General features: G+C 37.8%; 3 protein-coding genes and 1 long non-coding RNA gene across 14 annotated transcripts in view; 2 read left to right on the top strand and 2 right to left on the bottom strand.

Moving 5' to 3' along the window:
- The first annotated feature begins 6 nt into the window (after nucleotides 1–6).
- On the top strand, nucleotides 7–13722 carry LACTB (lactamase beta). 5 transcript variants are annotated; one of them, XM_026077839.1, is made up of 7 exons: nucleotides 815–937; nucleotides 1197–1387; nucleotides 1760–2105; nucleotides 3593–3758; nucleotides 4123–4558; nucleotides 12425–12560; nucleotides 13608–13722. In XM_026077839.1, exons 1-7 carry the CDS (start codon nucleotides 841–843, stop codon nucleotides 13634–13636), a joined length of 1401 nt encoding a protein of 466 aa, XP_025933624.1. In that variant the 5' UTR covers nucleotides 815–840; the 3' UTR covers nucleotides 13637–13722. The 5 variants fall into 5 exon arrangements, with proteins under 5 accessions (XP_025933628.1, XP_025933624.1, XP_025933626.1 ...); XM_026077843.1 differs by lacking the exons at nucleotides 815–937; nucleotides 12425–12560; nucleotides 13608–13722 and adding exons at nucleotides 7–83; nucleotides 740–806 and having other exon boundaries at nucleotides 4123–4993; XM_026077841.1 differs by lacking the exon at nucleotides 13608–13722 and having other exon boundaries at nucleotides 4123–4213; nucleotides 12425–12636.
- Nucleotides 8854–15651, bottom strand: RPS27L (ribosomal protein S27 like). The gene is made up of 4 exons (XM_026077854.1): nucleotides 15555–15651; nucleotides 14584–14692; nucleotides 11045–11155; nucleotides 8854–9991 (listed from the first exon to the last, which is right to left on the bottom strand). Exons 1-4 carry the CDS (start codon nucleotides 15558–15560, stop codon nucleotides 9963–9965), a joined length of 255 nt encoding a protein of 84 aa, XP_025933639.1. The 5' UTR covers nucleotides 15561–15651; the 3' UTR covers nucleotides 8854–9962.
- RAB8B (RAB8B, member RAS oncogene family) overlaps nucleotides 13652–24540 on the top strand; it is a 40167-nt gene continuing 29278 nt past the window's right edge. Inside the window, exons 1-3 of one of the 7 annotated variants that reach the window (XM_026077850.1) lie at nucleotides 15849–16072; nucleotides 17506–17556; nucleotides 18766–18877. In XM_026077850.1, coding sequence (XP_025933635.1) covers nucleotides 18829–18877 — 49 coding nt within the window. In that variant the 5' untranslated portion in view covers nucleotides 15849–16072; nucleotides 17506–17556; nucleotides 18766–18828. Of the gene's footprint in view, nucleotides 13740–15848; nucleotides 16080–17505; nucleotides 17557–18765; nucleotides 18878–24314; nucleotides 24536–24540 lie in introns of those variants that run through there. The other 6 variants (XM_026077851.1, XM_026077853.1, XM_026077848.1 and 3 more) reach the window with 6 other exon arrangements.
- Nucleotides 20648–24240, bottom strand: LOC112971931. Its single transcript, XR_003255506.1, has 2 exons — nucleotides 24038–24240; nucleotides 20648–23507 (listed from the first exon to the last, which is right to left on the bottom strand). It is a non-coding gene; the product is annotated as an uncharacterized LOC112971931 (long non-coding RNA).

The raw sequence follows: 24540 nt of genomic DNA, 5'->3' as shown, positions 1-24540 counted from the left end.
GGCCGGAGGCGGCGCCGCCGCCGGCCCCTGGGGACTTCGGCGGGGCCGTCGAGAGGAGCCGCGACCTGCTGCGCAGGGTCAAGGTGCCGCGGGGGGGCTTCCTTATTTTTTGTACTTCATCATTTTTATCTACTATACTTCATTATACTTCTTAATACCAGTGGAGGCTGTCTGTACTTGGGAAGGTTAGGCCGGTGGCGCACGGTGGTGAAGCTAGCGAAAGTACGGCACGGCACGGCGTGCCCGACAGCAAGGGGGGTCTTAAAGGCTGTGGGAAGGAGAGGGAGCCAGAGGGGCAGGTGAATTGTTCAAAAAACATGTTGTAGTTATTTTGAAAATCTCACTGAAGCTCCCTGAATTTCTCTTTGTTAATATATGATGCTGTTCACGCACTACATACTGACTCTTTAATGTTTTCTCTCTATTTACCATTGGTTTTGCATGTCCTGATCTTTAAATCCATTAAATTATGAAATATTTCAAATTAACTAAACTATTATTATATTGCTGGATTATATTTTTCATAATTGCTGTATTGAAATTGCCTCTTTTTTTCAGAGCAGTTTATACCAGTTCAGTCCAACTAGTACTTAACAAAATAATTTCAGTTGTAATTTGGCAACAATATGCAAGAATATTTTTAGTTGGAGAATTGTTTTTGCTCCTTTGGGGTTTTGGAGGTGTTTTTTTTTTTTTTTTAACTCCCTTCTTAAAATGCCTCCTCTCTCTTCTTTGACAGGATGAAGCAGGAATTCCGGGTATACTGGTTGGAGTTTCTGTAGATGGAAAGGAAATCTGGTCAGAAGGTTAGCGTATGGGAGTATTAGTTCTGTATTGTGCATGCCCTTGGAAAATGATGAGCGCTCTTTAAAAGTTAACTATTGTTACTGGGAAGGTACTGAGGATTTAACAGCCGTCATTCCTCCAGAAATTACAAGTAATTCCTCTGGTTACACAGGTTATTTTTTAAATAGAGTCTGTTAGTACTGTTCATATTATGTACACATTTGATGTTCATTTAAAAAATTACTGTGTTTATGTTTTCAGAAACACTTTGATAATAGGTTTGTGTTTTCCATAAAAAACAAAGACAATAGCAGTCCATAGCAACATATTTTATTAAAGTGAGGTTACAGAATTTGAAAGATTCTTTGTAACTGACTTTGTCCTGACATAGGGTTTTCATTTTCTTACAGGTTTGGGTTATGCTGATGTAGAGAATCGTGTAATATGTAAACCAGAGACGATCATGCGAATTGCTAGTATTAGCAAGTGTCTTACCATGATGGCTGTTGCTAAATTGTGGGAAGAGGGAAAACTGGATTTAGATGCTCCAGTACAGAAATACGTCCCTGAATTTCCAGAAAAAATCTATGAGGGTGAAAAGGTATGTGATAGTTTATTGGTAATGCTTGTTTGGATTTTGTTCTTGCCATTGCCCAGCCATGTGTGTTTGTAGCTGGATCTATTAGTGTAGAACACCAGATATCCTTTAGACATGTACTGATGTTGGCTGCTTGAAAAAGCAACATTGAAAATTTGGATCTTCGGTTTTATATTAAAGACTGTGTGTGTGTGTATATGCATGTGTTTGTGCATGTGTACTTAAATATGTATATATTTTAAACTAGTTTAATATACAGCATTTAAAAGGTCCTATATCTTTGTCTCTTCCTTGTCATGTTCTTCTGGGTGATTCAGTATGCTTCATATCTTTAATTACAAGGGCTTGTCCTTTGATATTGTCCTTTCTACCTAGGTTGTTATTACTACAAGACTGTTAGTTTCACACTTGAGTGGCATTCGTCACTACGAAAAAGATATTACAAAAGTAAAGGAAGAGAAGGAAAAGGCAAACAGAGCATTTAAACTAACAAAACCTAACCAGGAGAAGGAACTAAAAGAAAAAGAAGCTAAAGGCATTGAAAAGACTAATTCTGTCAAAGCTAAGAAAGAACATGAAGATGAGGTAAAAAGCCGAAATTCAAAACCTGGCAGGAGAGACAAGGAATTTGAACAAGAAGAGTATTATTTGAAGGAAAAATTTGAAAGTGTGATTGAATCACTGAAGATATTTAAAAATGATCCTTTATTCTTTAAACCAGGTGAGTTTCTATTTCTTTTGATTAAAAATGCACTTTTCTAGTGAAGCTTTAGTTTCAAATCGCTTTACATGCAATGAAGTTAGTCTAGTCCAGTAAAGTGGAGTGGTTTTGTTTATTTGTTTTTCTGTGCTCCATTAAAAGTTCAACAAACTGTCCAGTCCTGTAATTATCTTACAATTGATTTAACTTTTGATGATCAAACTAATCATTAGGACTTCGTCAAGACAAAGCAGTGCTGTAAGGGTGTTTTTTAGCTGAAGTCTTTAGTGGTACCATATTTTCAGTGTCTTTAAAGGTACAGACCACAGTGTTTGTGCATTTGAAAGTCCTTATCTGTACAGTAGAGTACGTGCCTTGTATAGAGAGATCTCCATTATCTGTTTACACTACTTGTATACTGTTCATTTCTGGTTTTAACCATTTGTTCAGTTTCCCTGTTACTTCAGCTACACAGCTACAACAATTAGACTTCATTTAAATGTTTTTAATCTTCACATTGTGGAGGAGGGGAGGTTGATTAGTCAAATACCAGAATACCAAACCTTATTGAAGATGCTGAAATTATTTAAGTTAATTCCAGAGATTACTTTGAAGAGTTTCAGATATAAATTCTAAATGAGTTGGGTTAGTAGGCAAACGATACTCATTGCCAATAAACAGCAAGTAATGCGCGTTTAAGGGAGACAGATATGAAGGGGAAGAAGTCAACCATTTTTCCACCTTGGAGAGATCTAAGTTAATTGAACCATTTCAAATAAGGGGTCTGTCTGTGACTGTAGGTAGTTCAATGAAAACTTTTGCTTGGTATGCTGGTGTTTCAGAAAAGGTGTTAGCACAAGAAATAAGAAGATTAAAACACAAAACATCATTTTGTAAATAATATTATCTAAAATATGTGTGTTACTGTTCATGTGACCTTAAAGGATATTCTAGAACTAGGAAGGTTAAAACATGATGATAAAAGTGAGTGAGGACCTTGGAAAAACTTGAGCCAGTACTGCCCCCTGCCTTTCCACCTCTAAGGTACAGATACACAAATCACGGTGGGTCAGCTTCTCTTAGGAAGTGATTACGTGATTCACTCCAGCTGCTCTAAATCCAGATATCCTTGTTAGAACTAGTATGGTAAATCTTGTGGAAAGAATGTTAAATATTATTCTCTACGTCTCAGCATGAAACCTGTCTGTAAATGTTGATTCTTGAAAATTCTTTAGTGCTGTTGTCACAGCTACCTGTGCTCAGTGAGCATCTTTGTCTGTTCCAGTACAGTAATTCCTAGGGATCAGTATCTTGAGCCCTAGTTTTCCCAATTGTAATATAATGTAAATAATTCTTTAAACTGGATAGTCGTTGCTATACATAATTTTATTTCCTGTGTGATTATTGAAGTTTTATCCCTCAAAGTTTTCATTTATGCATCATGCAGCTAACCTTTTTTTTTTTCTTTCTTTCTTTTTTTCTTCCTCCCCTTTTTCCATTTCCTTAAGGTAGTCAGTTCTTGTATTCAACATATGGCTTTACCCTCTTAAGTGCTGTTGTGGAGAGAGTTTCAGGACAAAAATTTACAGATTATATGCTAAAAATGTTTCGGGACCTGGATATGCTATCAACTGTTTTGGATGATAATGAAGCAATGATATATAACAGAGCAAGGTAAACAATGAAATTTTACTCTACCTTTTCCACACTATTTGTTGTTCTTTCTATCTTTTTGAGCCTGCTGAATTAAAATATGCAATTTTTTTTTTGAGTGTTTAGATGAAATGGTTCATGTTATTTCAAATTTGAATTTTATGTCAGCATTATGGTATTGATGCTGTAATTAGCAGGTGAAATTGCAGACTAGAAAATAAGTATTTTCTGTTATAAGGGCATATATATATTTTTAAATATATATAGATACATATAGAGAGAGAGCAAGCTGATATATAGTCAGTTTGCTTTAAAAAAGTAGGGCAGTTTAAAATGGTTGTGCATAATATTTGAGAATGATGAATTACATTTTCTTGATTTCTAGGTGTTATGTTTACAACAAAAAGGGACGGCTGGTAAACGCACCATATGTGGACAACTCTTACAAGTGGGCTGGTGGTGGCTTTCTGTCATCAGTAGGTGACCTTCTGAAATTTGGAAATGCCTTGTTGTACAGTTACCAAATTGGACGATTTAAAAACACTAATGGCAAACTTCTTCCTGGGTACCTCAAACCAGACACAGTCGCAATGATGTGGACCCCGGTGCCAAAAACTGAAGTATCGTGGGACAGGGATGGTAAATACGCCATGGCTTGGGCTGTAGTAGAGAAGAAACAACAATATGGCTTTTGCAGACAGCAGAGACATTATGCTTCCCATACAGGTGGTGCAGTGGGCGCAAGTAGTGTTCTCCTCATTCTTCCTGAAGAGCTGGACTCTCAAGTCACAGATAATGGGCTAGTGGCACCACCTAGAGGGGTAATTGTTACTATTATCTGTAATATGCAATCGGTTTCCCTCAACAGCACTGCCTTAAAGATTGCAAGGGAATTTGATAAAGAAAAATGGATGCAATATGTAGATTAAAAAAAAAATGGATTTGAGTAACCGAAGTACTGTACTGAAACATGGGGAAAAAAAATGGAGGGGGTACAACTGAAGTCTGAGATTGCTAAGAATACATGAGAGAAAGTATTAGAAATTCACTTAATTAACTCCTGCTAGTGGTGCTACATTTTCATGTAACTGGATTCATCTCTCAGGGAAGTTCCTAGCTTATAGAATGTAAAAGTTGAATTTGACTTCCTGTGTTACCCATGTAAATTATCATTATATTAGCAGTTCTTGGTTTTTTGGTTTTGTTTTTTTCCTCCCCCCCCTCATCCAGTCAAGCACTTGACCAAGATTAAAGAACTAGTATTGGTTTCTTATACTGGGAAGTACAGCAACAAATTATCTAACTTAAATGTTAAACTTGTGAAAAATTTTCACATTTTGATTTGAGCACACAAAAGCTTAATTTTTTTCACAATTCAGGCCTGCCAAAACTATTCAGTATTTAAAAAGTTTTAGTATCGATTTTAGATTTTTACAGAGGTTTTCTTATTTGTTTAAAAAGCAAAAAAACAAATCATGAAGCTACCTCCAGAATGCAGATTTATACCAGAAGTACATTTTTATCAGAGATGTGGATTGTTGAAGAATTAAAAAAGAATGAAGCTAGAGTAATGTGAGTAAAAATCTTTTCGTTATGTAGCTGCCTGCTCTTCCATTATGATTGGGCACAGAAAATATGTGAAACTTTTTTACTGTGAAATAAGGGTATTATTTCACAGTTGAATATGCCAGAATAGCACAACATGGTGAGCCATCAAACTGTCTCATTGTTAGCTTTCCGTACAAGGTAAATCAGCCACAATGTGCATGTGTGAACTTAGCTTTGGTAGTAGAAGTAGTAGCTAATAGCCAGAAATAGCACTATATTCTGGTATGTAGATAGACCTTTAGATAAAGAAAATAAGAACTCCAATAAAATTTGAAGGACATTCTTGAAGCCAGCAGTAGAAGTCTTACAGATGGAGAGTGTGTTTTTTCAAAAACTATCCTTTTTCCCATTCTGGAGACCTGCCTTAAGGTGTTACTTTTGCACAAGGTGAGCAAGAAATTATTGTGACAGGTTTCCAAAGAAGCTATATCTAATCTTCAATTTTATTACAGGAGTATAATGACGGGTCAATATTGTGAATTTTATATATTCTATAATGACACCTCATTTTTCTCAAGGGCAGCAAAAAGCCGTTTACTGCTTGGTCATCCCTTTACTGATCTGTGTTTTCCCCAGTCCACTTCTGTTCAAAATAGGTTTTAAGTATCTCAATATAGGAAATTATATGCCCTTTTGGAGGGGCATGTTATCCTATTGTCCACATGCCCTAACTGAAAAGGGTTCCAACTACTGCCTTTTCTTGGTGTCAGATAATTTTAGAATATTTGTCATAGCTCTTGAGAGCCTCTGTACTGTTTCTAACACAGGAAATAATAAAATTTCTGTCCCATAACATTAGATTTGGAATACTTCAAAAGGTGAAGTCTTTTTTTCCTTTTTTAAATTGGTAGCAATTTCTCATACTAGCTGTATCACAGTCTTTGCAACTTCTTACATGTTTAGAGCAAGGCAGCTCAGACTGAACTGTTCTAGTGTGTTTTCCAGTGGCAGCTACTTAAATCATCCCTTTCACATGTATCTTTTGGTTAAGTTTATCATCAGGAGATCTTTGATCCTGTCCTTAAGAGACTTCCCATGTGTTTCTTGTACAGTGCTAAGCATGATGTCAGTCCCAAAACAGCTGTGAAATGTTTGTGTGTGTGTGTGTATATATATATGTATAAACTTTTTTTTAATTAAATGAGAAGATGGTACAAATCTAGCATGACATATACTTGAGACTGTAGGGATACTGTATAGTGTAGGAGTTACCAGTTCCAGTTACCAGTGTCCCAGTCTGTATACTAATTCTTGAGAGAACTAGCATGTCTAAACTTAGAGGTGGTCAGAGTGAAGATAATGCTCTGATGAAAGATAGCTTGTTGTCTTCTTGATGCAAGTTCTAATCAGTGTAATAGGACTGGATTTTAGAAAACAGACAAGTTAGGTGTTTCTGTATTACCGCTTCTTTTTTCTTTTTTTTTCTTACAGTAAATATGTGGTCGTGATTCACTAACTCTTAAACAGTTTGCTTCTTTAATGGATTTGATTGTTGCCTCTGTGGAGTATCATCTTCTCAATACCACTGCTGTTAGATGAGTGCCACTAACTTGTTCTGTGCCCAGACTTTTGGTTTAGCACACAGCTGCCATTAGTTACTCTCAGTAGATTGCATCCCATGTTTTCTATCTGCAGTGCTAGTATGTTTGATTGGTTGCAGAGCTGGCACTCGCAGCCTTGCTTTACATGTTTCACCAGCAGTTCCTTCACAAGACTGCAAGGAGGTGTTTTCTTAAACAGAGAACTCCTCTTCCCCTGCAGTTAGATCAGATGCTTTTTTCCAGCCTGAGACAACACAAAATACCCTTTAGAAAAGATTTGAATGCTTATGTCCCCACACTGTTTAGCAGCTGTGCTTCTCTGAACCTGGCGAGAAAGATGTCTCAGGTAACAGCTGAGAGAAGATAGCTGTACCTGCCTCTTCCGCAAGCTAGTGCTTCTTGTGTTAAGTTCATAATTGATACCTGCTGGGTGGTGAAATAATATGCTGTCAGCTCTGTTCCCAGTATGTCTATGATTACAGTTACTAAGACTGACAAACCAGGAAATGTACTATTATGAGGTGTCAGTGTTTTATYGAGATTTTTTTAATTCAAGATGGTATGACTGTTTTAGCACTTTTCATGATTATATATAATCATTCTTGTGCCTTAAAGCAATAAAAAAACCTTACATCTATATTTTTTGCTTTGGTTTCCTGGCCCACCAAAATTTCACTTTTTTAAATTCATTAATAATGAGTTGTCTTAACAGCTAAAAAATATCAAACCAGGAGAGAATATAAGCATGAAAACCTTTCTGAACAAAATGTTCATTTGTTCAAGCAATAAATTCATTTAACTTGTCTTTGAAGTCTTTAGTAATAGTTGACAGTTCCAATACAGAAGTACTAGAGATGAGCATCTTATACAATGGCAACATGTTTTCAGTCTTGAGCACCTAGTAACTGGTAAGCATGCAGCAGCAGAAGTCATTGCTCATTTTAGACAGGGAACAAGTAATTTGTTCAGAGTTGTTTTCATGTTGAAGGATACATTAACAGAAATTGACCAAATACAATGTTTTAAATACAGAAACCCTGAAAACTAACATTGGTACTATAGGACTTATAGGCTATATTTTTGTGTAATATTTTTATTTTGCAAGTGATTTTTTTTTTTTGTGTGTGTGTGTGTGTGTGTAATTTAGAAAACAAATTTCATTCAGTGACTGTTGTGTCTAGGTTTAGATAAAAGATTCAGCACGTAAGAAGTGCAAGTTTACCAGTATGCTTGTCTACATGTGACTGAATATGCATCATGAATGAATATTTGACGTATGTATGGAAGCAAATAATGGCCAGAAGTGTCTAAGACTAACTAATACTAAGCTATTAATGATAGTATCTCACTTGACAAGTAGAATGGTTAGCTATTAACTTTGTATGCAGAGACAACATTCTTTATACTGTATCTCCGGTAACTTAAGGCTTTAAAAAAATCAGTGTTCAAATGTCACTAGCCTATTGTCATGTGTACAGTACTGGAAACATTTCAATGTTTACATTTCACCTACTAGCACCTGTAGCAAAATGGGTCACTGACTTCCTTTGATTTGGTAGTTCTTACTTAATCATGACTTTTAAGTTCTCATCTGTTAGGGGGTGGGGAGAAAAAGCAGTGATATGGGARTATAGTAATCGGTCTGGTTTTAGCACATGTATTCAGGTCACAGATGAATTAATATTGCTACTCTGATCTTTATTCTGAAACCAGTTATTTGATGGACTGGCATTAAGTGTGGGCAACTGTCCAGTTAGTCAAGAACAACCTGAGTGATAAACATGCTCTTAAATTAACCTTTATTGTGAAAACATGGTATGGCACTGACCTAAAACTACTTTCTTTAAAAGGCATGTATACTAAATTGGTGTATCTGTTTCTCTACCAAACGCCTGCTTTTTGCATCTGATAATTATCAGTGTTCACTGAATGCATTAACTGAAATAAAACATATCTTGCAAATGCACTGAATTATAATACCTTTTTTTTATTGACTAGACACTGACAAATTTGCTATCATTTAAAAAAAAAAAATACAAGTTAAATAAATTCCCAACAACAATCAGCTTGCCAAGACAGCTGGTATTTTGAAAGAGATGTTGTTGACATGTAACTGAAGATATTATTTAGTAAAATAAGATGCATATAAGATTACATTGTTTGTATGAATGGTTTATCATGGTTAAAACAACCTTTCAACTCTAATGATCTTGCACAGCCATTTAGAAAGGGATGTCTTTAAAAATTAATCTAAAAATCACTTTCCTCATTCAAAAAAGTAATTATTTATATTTAATACTGAAAATATGCATGGTTTTGCTATTAGTTCTGTTATGACTTGCTGTCCTTCTCAGCTGTTACTGTAAACTGCTGATTTACTGTTACTCATATACCATATGCTTTCCCTATCCAGAATGCTTTTGTTGTTTTGCAAAATATTCCTTCTTTGTATTGTAATCCAATCCAGTATAGAAGCTCAACGGGAGTTTCTAGACCAGAAGAGAGAGGGGGAAACCATGCATTCTAGAATAACAGCTGAACATAAGTGGGTAATTTATATTTGAGAAATAAACTGACAGACTATCAGCATATTCATCAACATGCTAAAGGGACTAAAGCAATGCTGAAAGCAAATGAGTTGCATGCCCTTTATAAATCCGTCTAGCCTTTATGATCCTTATATTGGAGCAGCTACAGTGATAAAGCATACAAAATGCATTTTTACAGTGGTCTCTGTGTCACCACATGCCTTACACTTCTGTAGTTGATATTAACAAGGGGAAGGGTGCATGCAGCAAGTGTGAGGTTCAAATTCTTGCATTAAATGCCACTATCCAATTGTAATACATTGTTTAGAAGTAAAACTATAAAAATAGAGCTCAGCTGTCTGCAAACTTGCAGGAAAAATTCTCACTTCGAACCATTTATTGAAAAAGAGATTCCAGCTCATTAGTCACTTGTGGTATGTAATTTTTACAAAATCAACCATAATTACATTGTTATATTAACAGGCATTTTTTTTAACAGATAAGGCTTTCAGGAACCCAGATCCAAGTCAGTATGCTGAAGAGACTTTTCAGTGTTGCTTTCTTCTAAATGAACAGCCTGTAAAGAAATCACAGGAGTATAAATGAATAGTCCTTACATTGTCAGACTGCCGTGAAAAATTGCTCACCCAACTTCTGCTATAGAACTTCCGTAATAAATTTAAATTTCATATACCACAAAAGATAAAGATCTAGCACTTTGACTCTACTCCAATCCAACCAGAATGACATGACTTTTATATATCACCTTCTAATAAGGCTCAGGAGTACTATTTTTCTTTTTTTTTCTGGATGCCTTTTTAAATTTCATTCTACTGTTCCACCCCTGACTGGTACAAACCCTAAACTGAAACAGCTGCTAAGGCTGTTGAGCAGCTGAAAGGGTTCCAACACTATTTCAAATATTCTGTCCTCCCATAAGCTACACCTGTATAGTAGTATATGATACAAGCACCACTATATATAATTCACATATGTGTTTACCTTTTAAACAAGAAGTATGAATGAAATCTGGATTCGTTCTTTGAATTACTTTAAACTCTCAAGTGTTTCCAGTGTTTTCCATATCCTAGACCTTGGGTTGTACTTCAAGATACTGGTGTTGCACCAGTTATCCATGCATAATGATAAGTGGTTATTTGCTTCCTTATAAATTATACAAAACAAATTTTGATAGGGAACCCTAGCCAAGTAACTGGAAGGAAGGAAAAAAGCCACCACTGACTAGCAGTGGGAGGGATCACTTTAACCTGACAAAAGTACTCTCCTCCTTTAATGGTGGATAATCACAGGATTTTTTTTTTAACCCTCTAGACTTTGTTCAGAACTAAAATTAAATAGGCCATCTATCTATTACAGTTAGGCTGAAGGAAATTACAAGTCAAAGCATCTAAAATCAAGTGTGACCAAAATATAGCTGCTTAGCTGTTTGGTGTGTCTATGTAGCCAATTAAAAAAAAAGCTGCAGAAAAACAATGTTTTTGCTAATCAACTCTAAACAATTTGAGATTTTTTTCCAGTATCTGTTTTCAAAACCAAAGCTAAATTATTTGCAGACTATAAATACATGATCTTAAGTGCAATATTTGGACTGTTAACGATTGCCCCTTACCTTCTGTGAGCCTAGCCTTTCCCCCAGTAGGCTGGCACAGGACAGTTGAGCACCCTACACACAGAACTACTGTCTGAGCGTGGCTGAATACAGTGGTGATCTTGTAGCATCCTGGAAAACAGCATTATTTTAATTTCTCTCTTGAGTGTTTCTAGCATTTTTTTTAACATAATGAAGACAGCTCTCAGACACTACTTCAACTTGCAACTTTTCACTGATAAAAAGAGAGGAATGTAGGTATTTCATTATCTTAACCTATTTAAAAGTACAGGATACCTCGTAAGAAGTCAAACAAGTACCTCTAACAATAATGTTTAAACTTCTCTTACAGTGCACAATAARCAGCTGCTCTGTATTAATGTGTTCAAGGCACTTGCAATGAGAAGCTTAAGAGCAGTACACAAGAGTTGTTCTACAGTTTAAGTAACCAACAGCATTATTCAACACACATACCATATAGTACTATTTACCATTAGGAAATTTGCTGTATTAACAATATTGTTTTTCCTTTTATCAACATACTGGTCGTACTAAGACGGCATTGAGACAGGCATGTTACCTGTTCAGCTGCTGTACAATTTTAGGAAAAAAACAAATACATGCTAAGTTACCCAGGGCTATTAAAACTGAAAAATTTCAAATTATTTACTGTATGTGTAATTGAACCAGATACCCTAAACAGTGGTCCAAAAATGGATCTATATTTCATTACACAGCATCCTAACTAAACCAAAACAAAGTGTTGCTACTGTAGTTTGAAGTACTTGCTTTTATTAATATGCATCCAAAAGTGACAGCTAATTAACTGAAATTGTTATGACTGTTTATATGGGAATCATCAACAAAGCTTGATGGTTGACAAGCCTCAATTTACCTGCAGTATGTCTCCTGCAAACAGTAGGAGCCTGATACCTTATCTTTATGGCTATCAGAAACTGTTCGTGAAACATTCAGAGACTTATCCTGCTGCTTGGTGAAACTGTTCCATGGTATTTATTCTTTTTTAATGCATGGGGGAAAAGACAGCTATCTCATCCCAAGCTTGAAAGGAGTAAATCAGCAGGCGGTTCTATAGATACAGACTAGGGTATCTGCTAATGGACCTTTTAGATGCTTGTGTTGATACGTTCTTAGGACAAACTTCAGAATAATCTAAGCTCTTCCTTTGGTAAGTAACTTACTCCCCTCTTCTACACAGTGGTTATTCTCAGTTTTGGGGGTTTATATATATATATATACTTTTTTATAAAGCCAACAGGAGTGAAAGTAGAAGCTGCCACCTACTAGACAGTCTTCATACTTTCTTCAAACAATTTTTTTTTCTTAATGACATCAGTTCAAAAGACTCCTAATATGCAGGACAAAACATTCTGTATCTAGAACGCAGGTCAAACTGCAGTGATGCATCCCAATTCTCATAATACTGCACTACCATTGCCGACCTGCTTTCCTGACATGAAGTCTGGTTCTGGACTTTCTCCACTGAATACAAGAACCCATCTATCTGGAGAAACAGGTAATTTGCTATGGTACAGCACTGCTGTTGACAAAGTTTGGCAGCTGTGAATATAAACATTACTGTACAAACCTATTTGCTTTCTGTTTAATAACTGGTACACATAAGGCACATGCTTGGTTGTATTCTGCTAAGCTAGTATCATATTTAAAACAGAAGACTTGCATAGAAAAACTTTACTCAATTCCAGACCCCAAAAGAAGCATTTTGCAGATAATGTCTAAATTCCATTACTTAAGAAAGCAAAAATGGAATTGTTCTCATACATGGCTTAAACAAAGGGCTTTTTTTAATTAGTCAAGAGGAATTGGAAAGGGAGGTTTTGGAGATGAAAATATTTATAATGGATTTCAATCCAGATGTGAATATAAACAACAGACAAGTAGCTACTGACAAGCATAGAAGCCATTTTCAGGTGGCATCAGTATCTGAAAATATCAGAAAGAGTAGACAAAATAGAATATATGATGTGAGAAAGGTCTCCCGAAACTTCAGAAAAACCCCTGACAAGGAAGCTGGCAGGCAAAGAGAATTCTTATGAGAAAAGATGGCAGCTTTCTACTCTGTTTAAACCATAAAGAGCTGCTGCCAGAATCTTTGTTTGAAAAAAAAATATTAGAAGCTAAAACTTAACAATAGCAAGTGTTGTTTTCCCCCACAAATTTGAACTTCTGTATTGATGAGGTTTTATTTTGGGCGTTGCAAGAAAATGAGCCCAATTAATTTCAACAACTATTTTGCATCTTCAGCAACAGTGGATGATACAAAAGGCTGCCTGATGTCGTGAGCAGTGCCTCAATGAGCGGCATTGTTGAAGCTCTCCTCCTTTGCTCTATATATCCCTAAAAGTCAACAACCAATTAATCCAACAATTATGAATGTAACAGATGACCTATGGGCATAAGCTGGCATTTCTAACTGTATCTTAGTATGTGCATGTATGAACACTTGTTTGAAGCAAGTTAAATATTTTTAAGTGGCATGTATTTTTTTTTAATAATCATGCTTTACCTTCAAAGAGTTTTAATGATTTTACATCATCTTTAGATGGAAAACAATGTTTCAGAGCATCCTAGAAATCTAAACTACTAAGATAGAACTGGATAATAACAAATACAAGGAAATGAATACAGCAACGATTCACTACACTGCTTCCTGTCAGGATGATCACTGTTCTAAGTAAGTCCATGTATTTTCTTACTGTTTTAATTTTAGTTTAAGATACAGTTTATAGTTCTCTTATACTGCAAGAGTCTCTAAGAGACAAGTTACAATATTTGACAATTTCTGTGCCTCAGTATGAATGCAGCTGTGCTGATCAAAGAAGCTGTTCACTGGTAGAGCATCGTCCTATAATTGTGCTAGAAAATGTTATGTTTTAGTATACGCAGGAGAGATTGTACAGATGTTTCTAAGCCAAAATAATTAAAATCTGTGAGAAGTGGACACAGACAGTACCTTAAACATGTGTTCTGTATGTGGGTTGGATGTCAAGTTGCTTAACAGAAATATGCAAAAGAGAAAGTGGTGTATTTTTTACTTTATATGTAAAGTTCCAGTATATCTGTTTGTATCCTTGCAAAACATTTTTCTGGTTGTTCTTCCAGAATCACCCAACTTAGGAGAAAAATAATGTTATTTTCCATTTGAAACTTGTGCAATGGATGTTTTAAAACACCCCTTTCATTTCAGTTCTTACACATGGAAAGGTTGGTGTTTGTTTTTCCCGCACTTGCCAAGATTTCAGAAAGCAAAAAAAAAGAAAGAAAAAAAACAACATAATATAATTTCAAACCTCCAGAAAAGAAAATAAGACCTGATATTTTAAATCAACTCTTCAAAAAGTTTGAAACATTTTATTGTAAAGAAAAAGCAACAAAATTTACAACCATATTTTTTTTAATCTACAGAATACACAAACCACATTTAGGTAAATTATTTTTCAGAGGCCTTTTATGAAGCTGAACTGTGTGCAAAATCAGTTTCATTCCTTTTTTAAGATACAGACATTTTAAGTATTTACCTGGACATTTTACATCCATAAAGTATGAGTTTGGGCTCTGCACAAGACGTTTCTTTTTGTGCTTTTTCTTCTCATCCTCTAAAGAGGGATGCACTAAATCTCTAGCCAACTGGACAGAAAAAAAATGCACTGAATGTTAAATAATGTTCAGTCTAGTTAAATAAACTGCATACTATGAACCATATCTTCTGCTGCCCGTAGTTTGTTCCTGAGCATAGCTGCAAAGCTATATTTAACCTACCTGTGTGAACATTTATTCTTTAGAATAACTTACAATACCATTATTGACTTCTTATGTTACTTGAATCCCGGAATAGAAAATGTAGTATATTAAGAAAAATGCTGTCACTCCAGACATATAGTGAAGCAGCAATGCTAACGTGTGTTTCCCTTGAATTCAAGGGTTGAAGCAGACAGGAATAACCAAAAAACCCTCACAAACGTTTCTAGGTACTTGCTGAGTATCTTGATTCCTGAAATGAATCCGTGTAAAAGCAAGCATGGAGCTATCCCTAAAAAGGAAGGGGGAAAAGGAAAAATAAAAAAAAAGGGGGGGGGGAGAGGCATTTACCAGATCACGCCACGGCTCTGAGAAAAACAACCTTTGGGAGCCATTAAGTGATTACGGGGAGGTGATAAGCCCCAGAGTCCCAAGGTGGCAGGGCGCGGGCGGCAGCCGGAGCGACGCCAGGCCGCGGGCTCGCCCGCCCCCGCCGCGCCCCGCTCTCTCCGGAGGCGGCAGGGACGGGGCCGGGCGCTGCCCCCCGGCCGCGGCCCGCGCCCCCGGGTCGCTCCAGCCAGGCCGGGCGCCCCGGCACGAGGAGGCCCGAGGGCCGCTGTCACCCAGGAGCGGCCTCCCCAGATGGTCCCCCCTCCTCCCCCCCTCCTCTGGCCTCGGCCGGTCGCGACGGGGTCTGTCCCGGGGCCGGCACGGGGGCCGCTGCGCCGCYCGACGCTGGTAAACAACTCACAGGCATGTCTCCGGCGGAGCCGCCACACGAGCCTACGGCCGCCACCGCCCGCCCCTTCCCTCGGCRCCCGCCGCTTCCGGGAGGCGGGGAGCGTGCTCTGCGATGGGCTGCGTCCGGGATGGGGCGGGGGAACAACCGGCCCCGCCCGCCAACGGTCCTAACGGTCCGGCAGTGGGGCGCGCGGCCTGCGATGGGCTGAGTCCTGGGGGGGGGGTGCGGAGGAACAACCGGCCCCGCCCGCCAACGGTCCTAACGGTCCAGCCGGAGGCGCGCGGCCTGCGATGGGCTGCGTCCTGGGGGGGCGGGGGCGCGGAGGAACAACCGGCCCCGCCCGCCAACGGTCCTAACGGTCCTGCCGCGGAGGGGGGCGGCCTCCGCCCCTGGCGTTACATGGCTGCCCGAAGGGAAACGGTGCTGCGAGAGCAGGCAGGCGGACGGGCGGTTCCGGGCACTAGGGCACTAGGGGGAAGACCGGGTGCAAACGGGCGTCAGAGTCTGCTGTGGAAGCGCCTTGCTGGGTATCTGGTACATTTTTAACAGACTTTTAGAAATAAGGAAGGAAACTCATCCTAATACAGAAGTTATTTTTCAGTACTGGAAAAATAACAATGTAATTTCCTTGCATGTAATGTAATTAATTAACCTTTTTTTAGCAAATTACCATAGAGAATGTGTTAAATACACTTCCTGTAAARAAGTGTTACACACAGCCTTGATGATGGATCTAATGCTTTATCGCCGATAAAATGCAACTTAAGGGAAAGAAAAAGCACAAGACCTTTTATAATGGTCATTGTGATATTGCCCTGCTATAAACACCGTAACGTTCCCTCTGACTAACTCAAGAGCTGATTAAGCACAGAGAAAAACAGTGTTAGAGTATTATTTCAGTTTTCTTTTCTAAAAAAATCTGCTTGTATTTCCTTTTTATAGTTGAATACGTGACATGAAAAAATAAGAAAAATACACTTACTTGTAAAATAGGATTTTTACATGTTCAAGTATAATCGCTAAAAACAATTCATCAGCCTACAGATACTTAGTTCTCTTTTTGCAAGGCATCTTCATATGTTCATTGATCAAGAGATCAAGGTCTCAACTTGAATTTTCAGATCTTAAATGGAGTTTAGAAGACCAATGTACCTTTATACTAGATTTTGACTAAAATGTGACTCAATATTTTATAATAAATAACACCTTATTTTAAGCTGTATATATGTACAAACTCTTCTGGAGTTTCCCACCCAAATAAAAAAAAAAAAGAAGAACAATTTTTATGTTAGTTATTTATGCATTTAATTTGATTTAGAAAACCTATGAGAAATAAAAAATTGCTGATAGTAAGAGTGAAAAAATAGTCATTAATTTTGTCATTAAGAGGTAGAATTTTTTTATGAGTAATAAGTATGAGTATAATTTGTAAGACTATTGGATTTAACTGAAACAAGCCCCAAGCTGCATTTAAAAGTGTAATTCACTAAAAGTCCATTAAGTGGCACAAATACACCTTATAAAAATCACTTACTATGAAAAGTCTTCAAAAAATTTAAAACAGAATGTCAAGCCACATCCTTTTTGAAGGGAAAACTGATGCATTTAGCAAAAATTTTATCAAAGAAATAGATGTTGAAAATAGTTTAACCAGACATAAAGGTATTCTCCATGCACCTTCTCTGAAATACTTTTTCAATAACTTTGTCAAAAACTGAATTCATTGTATTATACTTTAACATCTAAACTACATAATGCAGATTAACATAACTGTTATCTACTTAGTATATTTGTTAATAACGTTATCTTAAATTTATTATGGTCTAGTAAGAAATATTGCATGAATATGAAAGCTTTTAAAAATTTTTTTCCATTATTGAAGTTTCTTATTTCTTTCTGAGAATTGTTTTAATTTCTCCTAAAATACAGAGCTGGAATTTCCTGTCTTTTCTTCCTCCAGGATTTTAAAAATTTGCCACATGCAGAAGTGAAGATGTAAATTTTCATAGAGGTACATCTGTCTGATGACAATATTCCCAAAGCTGAGACGGCATCTCCAATGCTGCCGGTGTACAAAGCTTTCAAAATATGTTCTCCCTCCCCCCAAACCCCACGTTATTCTGCAAGAATAGACCCACGTGTTGTAGTGCTTCAAGCCATTATATTGTTTTTTCTTGTCTCTCGGTCACACCCATCACACTGTAATGCTATGTTAGCATTTTTTTTCCTTATGCTCTGGAGAGATGATGACACCTACCAAGGGTATTTTGCAAGTCCTTTTCATTATATCATAGGGACTTTGAAAGGCCCTGACTCATGCTCTGCATGCTGTCCTGTGAAGTTAGGAACATGCACTAGTTATCAGTACAGAGCAGCTGGCTCAAGTTCTTGCTTCTTAACTGTTTCTACTACCTTTCGGTCTTTTTCAAATGTATGGTGTTTACCTGCAAGAAGAAAGGAGAGAATATATTAAGGCAGTTGATTCAGAATCTGGAAGAGAATTATATGTTTCTTTGGTTATGATAATACCTTCACAATATATAAAGCAAACAAAACAAAACAAAAAAATCTTCAAGTACTGCCTTCCTTCACTTCTTCCTTCTAACCTTCCTTTCATAAATGTTTTTCCTGCAGGGTCCATCCGGTGCCTGAGGAAGACTGTAGATTCACAGTTTACATTAAAAACAGGTTTCTGTGGAAGACAGGGCACACAGGATGATCTGAAAACAGGATGTGTATGGGACACATCCCTCTATTTGGTTCTCTATTTTGGTTTTACTTGGAGATTCATTTCCCTTTCATAGCAGCTTGTAGTTGAGCGTGACTTGCTAAAGGAGTCAGTTATAATGGATTACATTCAATCTTATGATATAAATTTTTTGAAGTACGCTATTTGGAAAGCAGAAATGCAGCACAGAGCTTTATGTTGCAAGTTAACTGGGAGAGAAATGTAGTCCGTTTTTGCCAGGTTTGTACCACAGTGACATGGCCTACAGAGTATATATACAAGTCCAAGAGAAATTACTTCCCCTTTCCAGTCTTCCCTCTGCAAAAAATAAAAAGACTTTAATCTCATTTCAGAGAAAAGAACAAGAAGCACTGTCTGTCTGCTAGAACAACTAGAGAAAATTTCCAGAAGTTGTTCTGGAGATGTTTAAAAACAACATAATGATGGTTACTTTTTTTCCACATAATGAGTGGAAGTCTTTTGCTGTTTCAGAGCTGAAGCTGAAACTCTCTGATGACATGCATTGTGGTGATCTCTCGCTGAGTTGTGCCTGGGATGCGCTTTGCGACGTGGGAGGCCACACTGGAGTGCCTGCTCGCACCCGGTACTACTCCATTCTCTTCCTTTTGCAGCCTTCAGCAGCAGAGCTTGGGGGGGTGGTTAGGATTTGCTATGTGATGTTGCCAGAATACAGGCTATTGGGGTGTTTACTACAGGACATCTTTCAAACTGAGCATGGTCTCCAAGGAGATGTATATTGACTATTCTAGAAAAAATGAATTCACCCTAATAATGCTTCCTGTGGTACATTTAGAATACTAAAATGTGGGTAGGTGTCTCTGTAGTATTATCATTAAAACTATTTAGATTTCCATATGTTAACCAACTCTAAGCTGCGCTCAAAACTAGTTTCCCTTCAAGTTGTATGTTTGACCTGGAACACTGTCTGCCTGTGGTTTTGTTCATACTGCAGAATTAAGTATAATAATTTTTAATTGGTTATAAATTAATGGTATAAACCCTGGGATGTGTTCACTGGGTTTAAATATGGCTTATGCTGAGATAGTTCTGATTGGCAAGGGAATTTGAAGAAGGTCCACTTTTAGCATTAATCTTATTAACAAACCTTGAACTTCATGGAATTTACAGATAAGAATCTTATAGTGCTTTTCCTTTCTGGGATTGAGGGAGACCAAACTGTACATACTTTGTGTAATTTTTCTTGTTAATGGCTTGACTTAATCTCTTCTATATAAAGTTCTGCAACACATACATGTATACATACATACATAGATATGAAGAATTCATACATTTAGGTCACTCGGGTAAAGGAAAGTACCGCTCTTTCTAAAGACCAAAAAAATTAAACATGTGGATTGACATTTTTTTAAGTAAAAAGCAGGACATATTGAATGCACTGAGACAAAGTGTAGAATGAGCATAGAAATATCCACCTGCAGAGCAAGACATACTTACTAGAACTGGCAAATAAGTGGCAGTTATTTAAAGGAGTGTCACATGGTAGTCATCAAACAGTAATAAATTTCAGTGGCATCTGCCAAAAACAGAGTTGTTAAGGATATACATGAAAACTATTATTATATTATTTACCAGAGTCCAAAAGTTAAGGAGCAAAGCTCATGTTCATGATTTTTAGTTAGGTGGCATTCTGGGAAAGACTGCCTTGTAAGCTTAACTTTTTGCAGGACTTGCACCTGTAGACTCCAATTAGTGACAGAATAACAGGATCTTGGTTCTACCAACATTTTAAATAATTCTGTTGTTTTTTGAAGCCTTGTATTTAAACAATTAAGACTTAGAAATTCCTACAATTTCATACACATTGAATGAAAGAACTTGATTAAAGAAGTATTTTCACACAGCAATATGTGTTCTGTATGGGGTTCTTTTATACTTAGCTAATCTTCTATTTGAATAGAGGGGGAAAAAAGATTTTTGAAAGTTAGAAGTAATGTGTCTATCATTTGAGACAAGTAGAAACGAGAGTGGGAATTAAGGAGCAAGACTGTAATCTGTTATTTTCCTAAAAATGTAGATGTCAGTAAACTAGTCACAGTATTTTCTGGGGTTTTTATGCGTATGTAAAGGTTGTTGTATTTATTGCATATGAATCGAGGGAGTAATTGCATTGCGCTACTCATGTTAGTGCCTTTCTTGACAAGATCTCAGTGCTTTAACAGATGCACTTTACATACATCTCAGTGACTAAGGGAATTTTGCCATATCTTGTTTGGGACTCAACATCTGTTTATTGGATGAGTTTCAACTGTGATATTCAGGCAAAACTGTTAGGGCAGTTGAGACTGAACTTGGAATTTTATTTTGGGGGTTTTAAAAGGTTTTAAAGTGTTGCTTTTTTTTTTTTTTTGAAATGTACAAATCAGCATCATAGTCAACATCTAGGCAACATTGTTATGGTGCTATCCCCATTTATATAGTCACAAAAGGTAAACTATAATGTCAACCATTTTCAACTTCATACATCAGTATACCCCTCAGTGGTTCTCCCCTGTCAGACACAAATAAAATGTTTAATCTTAGTTGACCTATTTCACTGCAATGTCACATAAAACAAATACTGTCTTTTTCAATTTAGTGCTAAAACAGAGACTGGGTTTCAAAGTATTTTCATGGACCAAGTATCAGACTGGATTAAGTGTTAAGCCCTAAGAGCTTTGATAGTATTCTTCAAACTTTTACTGAAGTATTGCAAGGTATGCAGTTGTACAATTACAGCTTTTACATGTTCAAAAAAATCAAAAATAATATAACTTTCAGTCTTTATATCTTGTTTTTAAAGTAACTTTAAAGTTGGTGGTTAAGTAAACATCTGTCCTCTGAGTCTGGCAAACTGGCACTTTTCCAGATCAGAACAGAACACAATATTGCAAAGCACCAGTGTAATTAAAGAGGGAAGTAATTTGCATTATTTTTCTATAAAACTACTCTTGAGTAACAGATGGCAGTCACAAACATACTGCTCCAAAGACATATGGAAACCTACTTGTTCCRTAAATCTCAGAGTGAATATTAACCCCCAAATTACTCTCTTCATTGCTAAAAGAAGATGATACAGTCAGTAATCTTCAGCAGGGCCCTAATTACAGTACATAGCAATTCATGTCTCTGAAAATACAGATATATGGAAATGTTTCAGAGATTACTTTTTCATTTGCAGTTTGCTATAATCTAATTATTCATGCTAGTCTGAAGTAATTAATCTGTTTGGTTTTACTGCTTCAGTGCCAGCTTGTCATTATCATATATAACCTTAAATCTTATAATAAGTACTTCAGCAGCCCATCTTAACATCTAAACAGCCCAATTGTCAATAATACTGTAAAAAAATGAACTAAGCAGCCATGTTTTCAAATTCCTGCCTGAACAGGGTTGAGCTCTGCAAGTGTGTTAATATCAACCGGCAGACCTCTCCTCTCCAAAATCTTTGTTTTGCCACCTTGGCTCCCCTCTATCAGACAGTATCCTGATCTGCCACAGGTCTTAATCAAACAAACAGTGAAATTTTTACTTGAATCACCAACACAGCACCTATGTTAAGAATTTAGATTTTAATACAATTAACCAGAAGTTTGATTAGCATTTATGACAAGCTTTTATTGAACCTAGCTTGTAAGCTTGTACAGTTTTACATCAGATTTGTTACTGGATCTTTTTTCATGATTTGTAACACAAACATATGTTGGTCAGGAACACCACCAAACTGAGTAATACATGATTAAGAACATAATGCCATATTAAGCCCTTGTTTTCTCAAGGTTTATCATGACTGAAGTTACTTGTGTGGGGGCAGTCCCATCTAGAGGGTACTTGAGAATCTTGCACACAGGGAAAGAAATCAGAGGGGTGCATGTTATGCCCTTGGTGTCTGCTAATGCCACAGCTCACCCCTGCCGGTGCGCAGGGTAGCTGCTGAGCCAGCCACCCCGTCAGATGAAGTGGCAGGGGGTGTTCCTGTGTCAGTAGGTGCCAAAGAGCCGTTCTCGCACAGGGGTGAGGGAAAGCCTACAGCGAGCTGAAAAGAACATTGGCGTTTCGAGCCTTGCAGGATGGCAATCCCTTAATGAATAATTTGGGGAAAACTGCTTCTTTTCCTTTGCTTTCCTAAGAGAGAAGTAAGTAGTGTTGTAGTGACTTACACAAATAGAAATTTCTCTTTATAGCTTGTTTAGAGGCATATTACAACTTTAAAAATTAAAGCAGTAGATCTTTGCTGTCATTTTAAATTGTTTCAGTAATGTTATTTATTTTTATAGCACCTTGTAACATCCTGTAAGGAACACAGCATAAAAAAATATGTAATGAGGCTGCCTCACATTAAAAGATAATTACCAGTGGAAAAAGATGGGGAAAGGACTTTATTCAGATGGTGTAAAATACCCACATACTGCTCTAGAATACACACATTTTTAACTCTGCTTGAGACTGAGTGAAAATAATTTTCTGTGTTGTGTGAATTACAGTTTATTCCTTACATGACACTCCCAAATCTATACTTAAAAGAAACAGTTGAGGCCACATGCTCATCCACTTTTTCACCTCTACTTGTTAACGATGTACATATAACTGAAGTGCAGTATTATGCCATTATTTATTGTGTCACTTCAGGTAACTACGTGGCTCTAATTTACAAATTTTGATTGGTTTCCAAAGAGAATTTAGCCCAATCCCTTGCAGAATGTGACCACCTGATTGCTCAGTGGTAGCAATTCTCCCCATGCCATTAAATTCAGAATGCATCTGTTTCTATGTAGAAAACTCATGCATCCACTGTAATTTGAGCATTGACACGAAAAATACAAGATACAAACTTACCAGTAGTGTCAGTGCATTTAGGATGAAGCTCAGTATTCTTTATGCTGGCTTCCTATTTCTTTCATCTGCTGATACTCTTAAAGTAATATTATTTCTTTTAGTTTTTAAGGTTTAGCATTCCTGAAAGGTAATATATGCTAGAACACACTACAAACTTGATATTACAATATCAAACTACAGATACACATTTTAAAACTCAATCTCAAAAATTACATTTATGGAAGACTGTTAATATGAAAATATATAGACAAGTAGCTTGCAGGGTACTTTGATTTGTCCAGCTGTAGGCAGTTGGTGAAGCCTTTCTGTAGATGCTGGTCTCAGATCTGAAGCTCCCGGGCAATATGTTGCCTGCAAGATCCTCTGATGTTGCTTGCAGCCTTAGGAAATAGGAAAGCTAGAAATGAGGCTGGCAGCTCTAGTCCATGTTAACAGGAGCAGCAAAATGTGGTGTTTTGCAGCATGCTACTGAACGTAGCTACCCGAGAGCCAGCGTTGCTGTGCTCAGATGCACACAGGCCATCTGGTGCAGCGCTGGTTCATTGTGGAAAGCCCGCAAAAGTCTGTCCAAAGCTTTATCTTTGTTCTTCAGTTAAGTAGAAGATATTCAAATACTTAGAAATCATTGTGTTAAGGGTGATGTGAGCAATACCACTGAAGCATTATTTTGGTGATAGACTTATTTTGACAGGGAACTGTTGTTTTTTATAAGCAAACCACTAAGATAGGGTTACCCAAATGAGCGTGTTTAGATGTATTAGGCTGTGCCACAACTGCTGCAGCTGGCTGCCTGGCCCCGGGAGGAAGGGAAGCCTTTCATGGGGAAGCAGCTCTTCTGCGCGGACACAAACACAGATACTATAAACAGATTTGAATTTAGCACTGCTTCGGCGTCATTACCAGCTCGTACCTCTGTGCTATCTATGTGCAATGTAATGGCGGCCGCTGTCCCCCGCTGGGGGTTGTATCGGGCAGAAACGCTGTGCTGGGAAGACAACTGACTTTTACGCCTATTTCCCGGGAACAGCCCTGTGTTTCAGACCGCGGCAGGATAAACTGCTGCGGCCCCACTCGGAGAGCGGAGTCCCCGCTGCCGCGCCGCGCCCGCAGCCGCCGCAGGCGCGCCGCGAGGCGGGCGCGCCGCCGGGGACTACATCTCCCGTCGCCCCCCGCGGCACTTCCGGCGGCGCCGTGACGGGCCAGGGCGGGGCCGCGCCTGCCTCCCGCCCTCGCTCGCTCCGTCCTTCCCGCTGCGGGTGGCGGCGAGCCGGAGGCCGAGCGAAGATGGCGAAGACCTACGACTATCTCTTCAAGCTGCTGCTGATCGGCGACTCGGGCGTGGGCAAGACCTGCCTGCTGTTCCGCTTCAGCGAGGACGCCTTCAACACCACCTTCATCTCCACCATCGGTGAG

Source organism: Apteryx rowi, unplaced genomic scaffold (assembly GCF_003343035.1).
Source record: "Apteryx rowi isolate R43461 unplaced genomic scaffold, aptRow1 scaffold_463, whole genome shotgun sequence".
Lineage (NCBI taxonomy): Eukaryota > Metazoa > Chordata > Aves > Apterygiformes > Apterygidae > Apteryx > Apteryx rowi.
Note: the sequence above shows the minus strand (reverse complement) of the source record. Positions and strands in the feature narration are given on the sequence as shown.